Source organism: Diabrotica virgifera, chromosome 5 (assembly GCF_917563875.1).
Source record: "Diabrotica virgifera virgifera chromosome 5, PGI_DIABVI_V3a".
NCBI lineage: Eukaryota > Metazoa > Arthropoda > Insecta > Coleoptera > Chrysomelidae > Diabrotica > Diabrotica virgifera.
In genome coordinates this window covers 3,724,524-3,741,103 of record NC_065447.1, presented here as the reverse complement: position 1 = coordinate 3,741,103, position 16,580 = coordinate 3,724,524, and the positions used below count along the sequence as shown (strand labels likewise).

The 16,580-nt window shown below is 33.4% G+C and overlaps 1 protein-coding gene across 2 annotated transcripts; it reads right to left on the bottom strand.

Annotated features, from left to right (window-relative positions):
* Positions 1–4,411: 4,411 nt before the first annotated feature.
* LOC114335057 (zinc finger protein ZFP2-like) lies at positions 4,412–16,573 on the bottom strand. 2 transcript variants are annotated; one of them, XM_028285213.1, is made up of 2 exons: positions 15,790–16,573; positions 4,412–7,201 (listed from the first exon to the last, which is right to left on the bottom strand). In XM_028285213.1, exons 1-2 carry the CDS (start codon positions 16,430–16,432, stop codon positions 5,835–5,837), a joined length of 2,010 nt encoding a protein of 669 aa, XP_028141014.1. In that variant the 5' UTR covers positions 16,433–16,573; the 3' UTR covers positions 4,412–5,834. The 2 variants fall into 2 exon arrangements, with proteins under 2 accessions (XP_028141014.1, XP_028141013.1); XM_028285212.2 differs by having other exon boundaries at positions 6,945–13,793.
* Between the last annotated feature and the right edge of the window lie 7 nt (positions 16,574–16,580).

Here is a 16,580-nt window from a genome sequence, read left to right as displayed (position 1 = left end):
AGATAAGGTAAGTTAAGTAGAGATAGTGCAAACACTCCTGACCATGGAGCTGCGCGAAGGCGGAGTCAAAATTCACGGAAAGACAGAAAGGTTCTATTGTAGATACAGTGCGTTTCGCATGGAAGTGGGGACTAAACCAAATTTCGTCTACTACGCTTTGGTCAGGAGTGTTTGCACTATCTCTACATGCAGAACAGTGTATATTTCAAAAATCTGACGGATTGAGCGTAAGGAAATGGGTGAGTCACAAAATTTCACAAGAAAAAGCGAATATTTCGAGAAATAAACGTCAGATCGAAAAACTAAAAAATACGTTTTCAATATTTTTCAAAAATCTATCGAATGATACCAAACACGACCCCCAAAGGAGAGGGATGGAGGGTAAATTTAAAATATTTAATAGGAATCCCGCGAAATAAAATCAGATGGAAAAACTGCAAAATACCCCCATTTTTTATTGCAGATTTGGATTCCTTACGTAAACCCCTTATTTTTACGCGGACGTTTCCCCAACTGTCATAAATACGACTAACTTCACGTGTAACTTTGATACGAGAATTACATAGAGTTATATATTAGCATAGAGAGAGTGTCATTCAGAGCGAAGTGACGACACCATCTTTTTTATTTGGATTAGTGCTGTTTCACTCTTACGCATAGTAAAGCTGCTACAGTTGTCCTCCTCTCCCGTGCCTATATTCACACTGAATGTCATCATAGATTTTCGATACAATGTGTTAGAAAGAGATGCAGCAAACCAGTCCACGAGATCTTGTCGTCAGGAAGCGTGGAAGGTAGGCTCCCTCTATGTTAATAGTAGTGTTCGCGCAGTACAAATCGAGCATACCCAGAGTAAGTTCGGGATTAGTTTCCAATGCGCAGGCGTCAACGTAAACTTATCCTGGACATGCTCAGGATTTTTCGCTCCGCGAACAATTTTCGGATTTGCAATGTAATGACGGGTTGCATACATTAAGGTTAGAGAAGGAAGCCTTTTGTTGTCTCTTTCTTATTTCGAAATAAATGTCAAAAAAATGCAAATGCAACAAATTTGTATGTCAACAAAGAGAAAGAGAAAAGAGAATAAAGGCAACAGGCAAACGATTAACTTTCTATTCAATAATTCAATGCCTTTCTTAGAAGGTAGAAATTTGATTAGAGTCTTTCTTTATTATTTCCACAATATAATGTGGTTATTTCCACTCTGAAATCCAGCTACATTCTTGTAGAGAGTAAAAGATTGTTGATATTTAGATATAAAAATTACCTTTAACTTCATGGGGGTTGAACATTATCTGAAGGAAGGAATAATTTAATAAAACAATCATTTCCAATTTTGATATCTATGTATTGAATTTAATGGGTTGTGGCATTGTGTTGTGGTTTATTACACCACAAAAATAATGAAATATAACAAGACACAAGAAATAGTTTCAGAATAAGTTTGATGTATTGTTTATGTTTCATTATATTCAATAAGAGACTAATTTAACTCATAAATTAAACTGAAAAATAAACCACAAGAATATGTAGATACTTATAAGCTCATTTAAATAGAAGAAATTAAGTAAAAACAGAGTACAATTTATTGTAATACATAGATACTACCGTAATATATAATTATCGAATATCGAATGAAAATAATACTAGAAAAGGTACCTACTTATTTATAAACATACGAAATGGAAAACATTGACAAAAAGCTTTAATATAAAAAATATTAAAATTTGTTTGAAGAATATTTAAATGATACAACACTTCCAAAACTTTAAAAACCAGAATCTACATCTACAAGCTGTTTAACAAAACAATATTTTAGGTTAAGAATTGGAAGGAGTAAGAACAGAATGTCAAGAAATTCTTCCCAAATATTTTGTGCGCCTGTGCGAACTTAAAATCCGAAACAAAATCCTCGAACGTCGAGAGGGTATTCCGGACACGTTCAGGATCTTTTTTCTGTACTGCGCGAACACCGAATTAAAAATCCGGAGGGTGTTCAGAGGGAAAGATTTGGACTCCGCGAACGCCCAATTTTGTAATGCGCAGGCGTTCTCCCTCTGGGTATACCCAGGACGTACTGCGCGATCAAAGCTATTATATACCTCTATGGAGAATTATAAAAAATAATATGCATTGAAATCCAGATCCCGTAATTCGTTAAGCGTGATAAAGTGAGTACAAAGACATACATATTTGTTTCTTTGTAATTACAGCTTCAAGGGGGGGGGGGGGGTTAAAAATCTTCAAAAATCGCGTTACGTAATACTTGAACGCTCCCTAAGACTATTAGGAAAATAATTGTTTTAAGTATTTTTTGGGTTTAATATTCACTATACAAGCTGATGAATAATTAAAAATATTTTTTAGGTTTGAAAAGACCTAGACACTGCATTTTTTTTTAAAAGAGATGACCCGTTTTTATAATGAACAGATGATGTTCATTTTGAAAACGGTGAACAGATAATGTTCATTTTGAAAACGGGTCATCTCAAATGGGTATCTATAGGAGATGCCCCTTTTCAAACTGAACTGGTTTGCGGGGTATGCTGTGCTTATGGTAATAACATTGAAAGTTGACCCGTTTTCATGTGGAATAGACGTCTCTATGTGTATTAAATATTAAATATAAATTCAACGAAAAGTGGAAATGTCAAAAAAGTGGAGATGACCCCTTTTCAAAATGACCGTTTCAATTGTACTAAGCAAATACATCATTAGATCGGTTTTCAATAACGTATTTTGCCCGTTCTGGTTTTAAAGAAATATCAAAAGTGATTTCTCTTTCTACACATTAAAAATGGTAAATTCTTCAAATTCAAAAATATTGTTATTTTTGTTTTCTGGCTCTAGTTTCTAATTGTTATGTGTTTACGCAGTCCAAAATAGCACTTGTTTGCCAGAATTATTTTCCGTTTGATTTCTTCCGTTACGCGCTGGGAGCTATACTACAATATAAGGTTTGTTCCAACACAACGAAGAACCGTCATGTAACGATCAGGTTACTATAAAATAATACGTTCCATGAGTTCTGTGTCTGTATATCGTGCGTTCCATGGGTTATTTTGTTTAGTGCACAGGAGCGTGATCGTTACATGGACGGTTTTCGTTGTGTTGGAACAAACCTATAATATATTATATAATACATATATCGCTCACTAATTAATGAGTGAGCTTGCACACACGATACAGTATAGAGAGTGATATGTTATACACAATACAATATACAGGGTGTAACGAAAATACAGGTCATAAATTTAATCGCATATTCTGGGACCAAAAATAGTTTGATTGAACCTAACTTACCTTAGTACAGATGTGCATATAAAAAAAGTTACAACCCTTTGAAGTTACAAAATGAAAATCGATTTTTTCAAATATATCGAAAACTATTAACGATTTTTTATTGAAAATGGACATATGGCATTCTTATGACAGTAGCATCTTAACAAAAAATTATAGTGAAATTTGGACACCCTATAAAATTTTTATGGGGGTTTAGTTCCTTTAAACCCCCCCAAACTTTTGTGTACGTTCCAATTAAATTATTATTGTAGTACCATTACTTAAACACAATATTTTTAAAACTTTTTTGGCTCTTAGTACTTTTTCGAAAATTCAGTTTTTATCGAGATATTTTGAATATTTGTCAAATCCACCACATATTTGTATATGGTTAAGTACGATTATGGAGACTTGGTAATAATATGAAAATTTATGTATGATTTCCATTTTTAGGTATATTTTGAGCCGTATTAAAAAAGAAGCCATATATCGATAAAAGTTGCCTTCTCGAAAAAATACAAAGAGACAAAAAAGTTTTAAAAACATTTTGTTTAACTAATGGTATCGCAGTCATAGTTTAATTGAAGCGAACACAAACATTTGGGGGGTTTAAAGGAACAAAACCCCCATACAATTTTTATGTAAACATATTGAAAAAGAAGCCACAACTCGATAAAAAATGCCTTATCGTAAAAATAATAAGAGCCAAAAAAGTTTTAAAAATATTGAATTTAACTAATGGTACCACAATAATAATTTAATTGGAACGTACAAAAACGTTTGGGGGGGTTTAAGGGAACAAAACCCCCATAAATTTTTTATGGGAAGCACAAATTTCACTATAATTTTTCTTTAAGATGCTCCTGCCATAAGAATGCCACATCCATTTTCAATAAAAAATCTCTAATAGTTTTCGATATATTCGAAAAAATCGATTTTCATTTTGTAACTTCAAAGGGCTATAACTTTTTTTATGTGCATATTTGTACTAAGGTAAGTTAGGTTCATTCGAACTATTTTTGATCCCAAAATATGTGATTTAATTTATGACCTGTATTTTTGTTACACCCTGTATATTTATAGCCCTCCGTGTGTGACAAGCTTTAGAGGGTGCACAGGTAAACAAATCTTACACATTTCCAATTTATTTATGATACAACATAAAATTGTGTACCCATTTTTAAATACATATTTAAATTTACAAAAATATTTTATCCTAAAAGTACAAAAAGCTATAATATACGATCGCAACTAAGATCTATCTTGATTCATCTATTTAGGGAAGGAGAATAATTGTTTAGCAAACTTAATACAGTAATATAAATTAAGAATAATCAATATAAACAATTCTAGAGAGATTCCATAACCACTTTTAGGGTTGTAAACTAAAAACATGTTTTGACTTTTCAATCAATCAAGCTACCAATAAAATTTTAATCATAATTTCATTTCATTTCATTTTTAATCATAATATCACACCCTATCGAAAATAAAATAATTCAAATTACTATTTTAGTTGGGAATGAGCCACAATTATTTTAATTATTTAATTATTTTAATCAAAGTGGCGAAAAGGCAAATAAACTTAATTTCAATGTAAAGTTGTGGCTTATTCCCAAATAAAATAGTAATTCGCATTAATTTGCCACAAGAACATAGCTTCAAAACAATATTAAAATAATTTATATACATACAAAATACTGTCTTATTGAGAAAATTAATTAAGATTAATAGGAAAACATACCATGGACACATTCTCTTAAAACAAAACATATTGGCTTAAAACAAGACGATCGCGATGGCTAATCGCCATTACTGCTCAAGATCAAATAAAGGCGCGAAGACCAAAAGCTTTCTCAAGCATAATATAGCTAAGTAGTAAAGAAATAAATAAAAAGGAAAAAAATATAATTAGGTCTGCAACGATGAATTACTCATTTTTACCACAGCACTGAAAATGTTACTTTATTAAATTTTCTAAAAATTCCCATAAAGTGAAAACCTAATTATATGCTATTACCTTAAATCTTTTTACTCGAACTTAGTTATATGTTTATGAATGGCGCAGTCTTGCCAGTTATAAATGGTAGTGTTTCGATTCAATTCGAGTCTCTCACCATCCTCTGACACGTGTTTCTAGAGCATATGACGAGGAATTGGCGATTTTGGATGGGAAGGAAAAAGGTATATCCTAAACAAAAGGTGCTAAGACTTTCTTTCTAAAGCATATAGCTAAGTAGTAAAGAAATAAATAAGAAGAAAAAATTTAAATCAGTGCAGCCAGGTCTGCGACAATTAGTCACCCATTTTCACGAAATTTTCAAAAAATACCCATAGATCACAAACCAAACATACTACCACCTTCACACTTTTTGACTCAAACTTAGTCATATGTTGTATATAAATGGTGGCCAGTTCCCGAGTCACGACTAAATAAACATAAACGCAAGCGTTTCGATTTAATTCGAGTTGAATGTGAAAGAGAAACGCAGATATTGTACAAACCTTGGACAATCTGTCATATTGTCTGATTTGTCTATTACTACAAACACTTACGACACGGGTTCGATTTTAATACCGCTAGAATGTTTTTTCAAGTGAGTCTTCAGCAGCCTTTTCTGAAGAAACGACTCCGAACACAAATCACATTTGAAAGACCTTTCCCCAGTGTGCATCTTAACGTGATAGTTCAAACTGGACTTCTTCGCGAACAGTTTGCCACACTCCTCGCATTTGTAGGACTTTTCACCGGTGTGGGTCTTCATGTGCAACGTCAATTTGGATCTCTTTAAGAATCGTTTCGAGCAAGTTTGACACTCGAACGGTTTGATTCCTGTGTGGATTTTTAAGTGACCTGTGAGAATAGGCAACTGGGCGAACGTTTTGTCGCATATGTCGCATTTGTAGGGTCTTTCCCCGGTATGGTGATTCATGTGGTAGATCAAGTAGGATCTCTGGCTGAAGCCCTTTTGGCAAATCTCGCACTCGAACGGTTTTTTAGCACTATGTATGGTTAGATGTCGCTTCAGCTCGACGTTTTGAACAAACTGCTTCGAACATACATTACATGTGAAGAGATCTTTCCCTGTGTGTCGTTTCATGTGCGCCGTGAGAGTACATTTTTGCGTATATGACTTAAAACAAACATTACACTCGTACTTCTCTCCAGTATGAGTGAGCATGTGACGAGGAATTTGCGATTGTTGTGTGAATCCCTGGCCACAAACTTCACATTTGAATGGTTTCTCTCCCGTATGCACCCGATAATGGCGAAGGATTTCGTTCTTGTATAGAAAAGACTTCAAACAAATCTCGCACTTGAACGGCTTATCCACCGCGTGGTTATTAACGTGTTTCGTCAAATGTCGTTTAACAGCAAACTTCTTAGGACACAACTCACAACTAAAAACATCCCCATTACTGTGAGTTGCAATGTGGTTGTTAAGAGCTGCTTTTCGTGTGTAGCCTTTATCGCAAATTTCGCACTTAAACGGTTTCTCAGGAGCTTCTACAACTTCTTCAGAATCTTCAGGAGCTTCTTCCACAGCTTCAGAATCTTCAGGAGGAGCTATCAGATTCGCGAAAAAATCAAAGTGATCTTTAAACATCTGGTTAAAAGAAAACATCCTCTTCTTAAACCTACTAACAAAATTTATGTAATATTTAAACACTAATCTACTATACTCAGATTCTTTTTTTCGTTTATTGCTTGATCCGTTAGCGATCTTCTTCTTTTTACTGAAATTACCCGCCGGTTTCTGCTTGAGCTCTTTCAAATGTAACTTTGTGAAATGTTGGAAGAAGTGTTGGATAAAATCGTCTTTGGTAAACGAGAGCTTACCGCAGAAATAGCAAACAACCCAGATTGATCCGAAATGAGAACTGAAGTGGCTTCGTAGGGGAGCAGTCGAAGTGAAACCTGGAAAGATGAGAAAGAAGTTTTAATGGAAGAGAATTAGAAACCAGACAGTTAAAAAATTCTACTACTACATACTGCTCCCAAATTTTAAATAAAGGATTTATAGTAATATTAAGAGCTTCATTCTTATCTATAAGTTAAAATACAAGTGAAAATGCTGAAATTAATTCGCGTACTTTAATCTCGGGGGAACCTGTAACCACTAAAGAGCGGGCCCCCAGGTGGCGGATCCTGATCCGATTTGCAGTTGGGTAGGGGAAATAGGAAAATGAAATAAGGCCAGAAAGTGGGGTTGGAACGGTCCCATAGCACAAACTTGGAGAAGATCCATCCTAGACGAGATAAATGGTCAAGGAACGTCTTGGAATGAGGTGAAGGCTTTAGCGAAAAATAGAACTCGATGGCGCGTTTTCACTGAAACTCTATGCTCCACTTGTGAGTTCAAGAACCTTACAAATAGGGGAGAAATAATATATATCCTCTAGACCAACAGGTACTTGCCAACCAGCCTAGAAAGCGTGACAAGTTAAAGCTAAAACACCCCTTAATAAATGTGGAATATCCGAAACAAATTACCCCCCGCAAGTAGAGACAGGGTCTCGAGATAAGAAAAACCAGAACCAGACACATAACAAAACATGTACTGTGCAAAAAATCACACAATTGAGTGGTTCATAGAGCTACGTTCAACATAGGCATACTAATTTCGGAAGAAAATCTACTGAAATTAGAAGAAGAAATGAAAAAAAATGCACAAATACGACGAAAGGAAGAGCAATGGATTCGGAGAAAGAAATAATAGGGGAGAAATACTTGTAAATTATGCAAAAGAAAAAAACTATACATCCAATACCAATACATTCTTTAAAAACCGGAAAAGGAAAGATGGACCTAACAAAGCCAAATTGAATAACAAAGAATGAAATAGACTACATATTATTCAACAACAGAAACGTATATAGAGGAATGTCTCTAGTTAGTACAATATACAAAATTTTAAAAAGTCCTCATCACAAAAACAATCAGAGAAACAGATCATTAGAGGTATTAAAATCCTGAAAGTGAGAAACTGGAGGACCTATGCATAAATCGGAATGAGTGTAAGAAAATTGTAACGAAAGCCAAGTCATACAACAAACAGACAATAAACAAGAAGAATGCGGAGTGATACACCACAAAAAGTGAATCAAAGAGCTCTAAGTAAGAGTACCAAACAGTCCATCAGGAATGAAAGGCCTTGATGATAACGATTTCCAATTATTTTTTCACAGCGACTAGTCACACTTAAAATCAAGCATTGTATTTGGTCTTGATTACAAATTCTCTGTAGGATTTAGATCAGGGCCGCCAGATGGCCAGTACATGATTTGTATACCAATCTTTCCAAATAATCACAACACATTGTCGTGAATGAGCATTACATACATTAAAAAAAATATCTTCTATGTAAGGAAAACTAAGAAATATAGGTACTTTTAGAGAGTACTAAAATATCATTCCTTCAAGGCATTCACTACCATTTTTGAAGTGAATATTTCTTATCAGTCAGTATGATGTTTTTGCACGGGCCTGAAATCCTATTTAACTTAATTCATAGCGAAAAATCGAGGGGCGTGCAGTAACCTTGAGGTATACAGTAATATACATAATATACATACATCTACACTCATTGTAATTTTATACAATATTTTGTTATAACAACTTGAGAATGACTGCATCGATTTGTCTAATTTTGATTTAAAATTATTTGCATAAAATATAATTATATAAAATCGGATCAAATTGAATAGAATTGATTCATTTATGCCTGGTTGCACCAACAGATCTTAAGCTCCTGCTTAGCTAAGCTCTACTTATAAAATATTGCCTCCTTGAGTATCACTTAAGTTGCACCATAATTTTAGATTCTTACCTTATTATCTATTATATCTATTATTATATTATGGTATTCTTATTGTAATATATTATAATTATATTATATTAATTCTTATGATATTCTCGACTTAAGCTAAAGAACTGTTGGTGCAACCGGGCATCAAAATTTCATTGATACCTGGTTGCACCAATAAATCTTAAGATCCAGCTTAGCCCAGCTCAGCTTATAGATACGCTTCAAGTCTCACTTAAGTTGCACCATAATTTTCAATTCTTATCTAAGCATGTCTTACTGTGACGAAGGTTAAGATGCAATCCATGTGGCAATCTATTGTGGTAAGCTGCAAATTGATCTAAGATTCAATGGTGCGACGCATTTGTTTCATAAGAGGAGCTTAAGGCACGTCTTAAAATTAAAATATGTTGGTGCAACCAGGCATAACCTACATATTAGTAATAATAGTCCGTTCTTTAACGGTCAAATATTGCAAAACCTCTAAATTTTAAAGAACCGCTTGGATTGACATAAAATTTGGCATACACATAGCTAACAAGTCAAAGAAAAAAAGTGATATTGTGCCGATATGTGCTTTTGCCCTGGGGGTGCTTTTCACCCCCTCTTGGGGGTGAAAAAATATATGTCCAAAATAAGTCCGGAAATGGGTAAACTGACTAATTTTAAGTAACTTTGTTCCATAGAGCTTTTTCGCCAAGTCCACACTTTTCGAGTTATTTGCGAGTGAATATGTTCATTTTTAAACAAAATAACCACGCTTTTAGACGGTTTTCCGCAAATAACTCAAATAGTACGTATTTTGTCGAAAAAACATTCTTAGCAAAAATATAGCCTGTAAAAAATTTAAAAAATGGTGTATACAGTGCGTCCATAAAGTAACGCATAAATTCGTTATTTCGTAAACCGGCGACTTTAAGGAAAAATCCCGAAACAGGTCGATTTTTATTTTTAAATTACGATTTTTTGGCATATATATCATACTAGTGACGTCATCCCTCTAGGCGTGATGACGTAATCGATGACTTTTTTAAATGAGAATAGGGGTCATGTGATACCTCATTTGAAAGAGTATTCAATTCTCTATCCAATGATATAAACATTAACACAATTATTTATACAGGGTGTTCAAAAAACCTTTTTTTAATTAAAATAAGTGAGACAAAAAGAAGAATATTATATGTAATTTATTTAATTCAAAATACATTTTACTACTGTCAGAAAACAGAAAAAAATTTATTTGACAAATAAACATTGATTTTCGCTTAAACGAAATGTTCAAACTACCAAGAGACAGGTGGGTGGCAGCTTTAACATTGAATTTAAGCGGAAAACAATATTTATTTGTCAAATAAACATTTTTTTCCTGTTTTCTGACAACAGTAAAACGTATTTTGAATTAAATAAATTACATACATTCTTCTTTTTGTCTCAATTATTTTAATTTAAAAAATGTTTTTTTGAACACCTTGTATAAATAATTATGTTAATGTTTATATTAGTCAATAGAGAATTGAATACCCTTTCAAATGAGCTATCACATGACCCCTATTCTCATTTAAAAAAATCATAGATTACGTCATCACGCCCAGATGGATGACGTCACCAGTATGATATATATGCAAAAAAATCGGAATTTAAAAATAAAAATCGACCTGTTTCGGGATTTTTCCTTAATGTCGCCGGTTTACGAAATAATGAATTTATGCGTTACTTTATGGACGCACTGTATATCACGTCTCTATACCTAGTAGAAGCAGAGTTATAGCTAATGAAAAATAGGTTCATATTCGTCAAATTCCAAATGGAATACTTTAACGTGAAATAACCAAAAATGAAGCACATTTCGGGCAAAACTCATTACAACTTATTTAAAGTGTTTAAAAAAAGAGCTTCATTTTTTGCTTTATAAAAAAAAATTCTAACATCAAAAGTAAACAAGTTACGCTCAAAATAAAGTTAGTCCCTTTTTGTTTTGGTAAAAAAATCGAAAAAATCACCCCCTAATTAATATCTTAAATGAACTTAATCGTTATGACTTCACAAGTTTCTTGACTCGTGTATGTACTGTTTATATGATCTGTAAGTTTCATCGGTTCAAAGTCCTTATTATTGAAAGGGCTGTAGTTAAAAGGGGTTGAACGAGTCACTGATCACGAATGTATGCAAATTTAGAAACACCAAATCTTAATCAGTTTTTGTCTAACAGAAAAACAAAAAAATACATGATATTCAGAAAAGCAATGCTGACTTTTTTGTTTTTCGAGATTTTTGGTATCTCTAACAATTTTTAAGTTATTTTGAAAAAAAGCATATTTTTAAAAATAAATATTTTTAAAAATTCTACTTTGAAACCAATTTTTTTTCAAAAATAAGCACTTTGAATCGATGAAACTTACAGATCATATAAACACAACATAAGTAAAATAATTTGTGGAGAGGTAACGATTAATTTCATTTAAGTTGCTAATTAGGGGGTGGTCTTCCCGATTTTTTTTCGCCAAAACAAAAGGGGCCAATTTTATTTTGAGCGTAACTTGCTTAAATGCTAGAAACTTTTTCTAAAAACAGAAATAAAGCTTTTTTTTAACACTTTAAAAAAGTTATAGTGAGTTTTCCCCAAAAAGTGCTTAATTTTGTGGATATTTCACGTCGAAATATTCTTTTTGAAATTTGGTGAATATGAATCTATTTTTCATTGGCTATAACTCTGGTTCTACAAGATCTAGAGACCTAACGCGTACACCATTTTTTTAACTTTTTTATAGGCTATATTTTTGCTAAGAACGTTTTTTTCGACAAAATACTTAGTTCTTGAGTTATTTGCAAAAAACCGTCCAAAAATGTGGTTATTTTGTTGAAAAATGAACATATTCACTCGCAAATAACTCGAAAAGTGTGGACTTGGCGAAAAAGCTCTATAGAACAAAAGTTACTTAAAATTAGTCAGTTTACCCATTTCCGGACTTATTTTGGATATATATTTTTTCACCCCCAAGAGTGGGTGAAAGTCACCCCCAGGGCAAAAGCACACATCGGCACAATATCACTTTTTTTATTTGACATGTAAGCTATACCTATGCCAAATTTCATGTCAATCCAAGCGGTTCTTTAAAATTTAGAGCAAAAACCGTGAAAGAATGTACTATAAGGCGCTATAAGAAGCATTCACTTCTGTCAGCACTCCCCAAGTGTTATGCTCTTTTTTATATTATTATATAAGACTACTCATTCTCGCTATCTACCACAAGTTTTTAAAAAAATGGGGTAATATCATAATAAAAAACTAAAAGAGATCGCAATAAGAAATGATTCAGCTTCAAGCCTCCAACTTTTTCTTGCTTTTCTTATTGTGCGCTTTCAAATGCCACTTCAAGCTTCTCCTCTGACCAAAACTTTTAGGACACAGATCACATTTAAAAGGTTTTTCTCCAGTATGGATGTTCATGTGGTCCTTCAAGAACCACTTCTGCGTAAACTGTTTCGGGCACACTTCGCACTTAAACCTATTCTCCCCCGTATGGACGCTCTTGTGTTTGATCATGCTGGCCTTCTTCGAAAACTCTCTATTGCATATTTCACATTTAAAGGGTTTCTCGCCGGTGTGGACCTTGACATGCTCCTTCAAGTGACAGTTGGTGACGAAAGGCTTCAAGCAAAAGCTGCAAGTGTATGGCTTATATCCAGAATGGATCTTCATGTGATTCGTTAGATTTTGTCTCACAGAGAACTTCTTAAAACAGATTTCACATTCGAACAAGTCTTCCCCAGTATGAATACGCATATGATAATTTAGATTCACTTTCTTCGAGAACTCTTTAGGGCACTGATCACAAGCAAACTTTTTAGCATCACTATGGACACGCATGTGAGTTTTCAAGTATTCCTTCAAAGCAAAACGTTTAGAGCAAAAAGCACACTGAAATGGCTTTTCGCCAGTATGAACTTGCAAGTGCTTACTCAACGTAGCTTGTACTGTATATTCCTTTGAGCAAATGTCACATTTAAAGGGTTTATCACCTTTATGAGTGGTTAGAACGTGATTGTAAACCTCTCTCTGAGATTTAAAAGGCTCGGCACAAACGTTACACTTGAATACCTTCTCTGCAGTATGTGTTTTGATGTGGGCAGCTAAATGCTGCTTCAGTCTGAATGGTTTCGAACAGAGCTCGCATTCGAAGGGCCTATCTTCGCTGTGAGTCAGTATGTGTGCCTTTAACTTGTGCCTCTTGGCAAATTTTTTATAGCAAGTGGGACACTCTAATGATTTGTCTCCTACATGTACTGTAAGATGCTTGTCCAAGTCGAATTTGGTAGAAAAATTCTGGAAACACTTATGGCATTGGTGAGTTTGTATATTTATACCATCATAATCAACTTTTACCAATTCCTCCTCTTCTAAATCAACATTTACTTCTTCAAATTTGATCTCTCTCATAGGAAATTGCTCTTTGGTTGATTTCCCCTTGGGTTTTTTCTTTAAGTGACCTCTTGAATGTATGTACAAGTCTAAAATATTCACAAATAGCTTCTTACAGATCTTACAATGGTAAACATTTCGAGATTTTAGTTTTACTAAATGAGATGAGTAATGGTACAGAAGCTCATTTTTCCTAATGAAACTTTGCCCACAACGACAGATTATGGGACGTTTCTTAAAGTGGGAAGATATATGTAGGAGCGTTGAGGTAGTTGTTTTGTGACCTGAAAAAGAAATGTAAGGACTAAAAAGTGTGACAATACAACTGTATAGATTAATCTTTATATACTGGGATGCATAAATGGGTTGTTAACATTTATGTAAATAGTTATAGAGCATATCTACTACCAATTTTATCTACGGCCAAATAATTTTATTTATTTTATACTACCATATTGACTTGTTCTATTGATACCAAGATAAAGATATAGTCCTTTGTAGTCTTTTTCGGCACAAATAATATTTTGACCATTTTTGACTTATACTCTTTTTACCGAGTACCGCAGATATAATGATTTTGTTTTTTTGATATCATTGCTTTATTAATGTTTAAAAATGGTTGTTACGTTGTTAATGAACTGTATTTTCATTATTTTCTGACTAATTTTATTGCAAAAAAAAGATCTCAGAAATACAGGAGGCTAAAAGAAAAGATTAGGAAGTAAAATGTGTGTGATAACATTAAATAATACAGCAGAAATGTCAAACTAGAAAGAGACAATGAAAATAATGTAAATGTAGGGTTCCAGAAACTTATCAACTGACAATAACGAATGGAGATGGAACAAAAAGATGAATTAACGTCTGGAGAAGTCTCAGTAGAAAGAATGTAAAAATAGGATCCCCGAAACTTATAATAGACAATACGAAATGGACATGAGACCAAAATAGGGACGAACTACTTCTAAGTTTACCTCCACACCATAAGGAATAAGAGGATGTCTTAAGTAGGTAAGTACTTCTCAGGGAGTCACACAATATATGGGACAAATACACCCAAAAAACTAAAACAAACTAGACGAAGTGAAGATGATGACATGGCAAGAACAAGGAAAATGTTGTACCACAAATGAACAAAAAGCTAACATGAAATGAAATGCAGAGTGAAATATAAAAAATAGGAAATCAAGAATTTTTACTAAGTTAGGAGCCTGTAACATCACAACACTATACAATAAAGAGCTAGAAATGATGTTTGAAAAGGAAAATTTAGATTTTCTAGCTTTATCTAGAACGAAAAGAAAGGCAAAGGAGAAATAAACTAGACATGGTCATTTGGTGGGTGTTATACAGTGGAGGTGATCAAAAGGAAAACAAGAAGTGTAAAATTATTGTGGAAATGGGAAGCTATATCAGACAGAAGAGAAAATAAAAAAAGAATAAGGACATCATAAATTTACGGCAGATATGATTAAAAGTATGGGTGACAAAGTAAAACAGGAACTACTGGAATTACTCAATATAGCATGAAAAGAGGAACAAGAACCTAACCTATAGATTGTGAAAAAATTTTGGATTGTAACTATTCGAAGAAGGCAAGAGTAAGAATTATTGCAATAACTATAGACTATAGGGGGATTACCCTGCTTAGCACAATTACAAAAATATACAGCACAATTACAAACAAATATTAGAAAAGAAACAGACATAATAGAACCAACACTAGATGAATCCCAAAATGGTTTTAGACCAGGTAGAATGAATTTAAAAAAACAGCTGTCAATAAAGAAGTTCACCTGATAGTAGTAGTAGTAGAATGAATTTTAAAATTGTTTTCAAGGTAAGATTCAGTAGAAAGAAAGAACCAAGAAGTAGATTGAAGAATAACCACAATCAATTAATTATTAATAATAATATTTATATATCAGGACACTATTAAAATTAAGGGAAATAGAACAGCATAAAATTAAGAATGCTGAATGCATATAATCACCCTACAATGTCCACTGTTATATGATCACTAAACTTTGATGCTTCTATAATACTTTGTGTATAGTCATCACATGATCATATTAAAATGTAAAAAGTTGTTTCATCTTTACGTTTAGAGATATTTATAAACTTACGTTGAGTGCATTACGAGACATATATGTCCTTTGCCACAGTGCATTATGACACAGTCGATGCAGCCAACCGTTAGTGTAATACGAGGTCTATTTGTCTAGTAACGCAGCCAAGGTGTTAACATAAAACAAAAAATTATTAAAAAATCTAACTTACTTTTTTTGCAAACTGGACACGGATACCTTGTCTTCTTCTTCTTCGACGATTTTTCAACTTTCCTTTTCCTTTTAGTAGATTTCGATCGTTTCTGAAGCTGCTTGCTACTGCTAGGTTCTTCTTCAGCTGCTTTCGTTAGATCATAATCTTCACTTACTAATTCAACCTTAACCTTCACCTCATCTACATCATCTTTAATATCATCCAGATCGTCTATATTTACCGTCAAAGCTTTAACTTCGTCGATATTATCTTTAATGTTGACTAATTTTAAGCTTTCTGGTAGAGATTGTTTAACCTTTTGTTCACTCGGTTTCTTAGTTTTCTGAAGGGGTCGTACTTCGTTGATATTGTCTTTAATATTTACTGATTTCACTCTTTCTGGTACAGGTTGTTTAACTTTTTGTTTACTGGGTGTCTTGGATTTCTTAGCCTTCGTTTTGGGTTTATTTATCTTGTCTAAATCGGTTTTTGTTATGAAGAAGTTGTCAGCTTTTACTTCTGTGTCGTATATTTCGGGCACTTCCACTGGAATGTCCTCGTCGGGGGGCTCTACTTTAACAACGCCTAATGGAGCGGCAAAGACATATTCGGCTTCTATTACTTCTCCTACGAGATCATTAGGTTCTGTTTTGATATCCATTGTTGTTTAGATAGAGGGAGTTTTTTCAAAAAGTACTCTTCAAAATAGTTTTAAATAACTAAAACAACTATTATACCTGCTTATAAACTGTTCCAGCAGAAGCAGGTTTCATTTTATTTATTTTTTCTTTTATGGAAGAATTTGAACT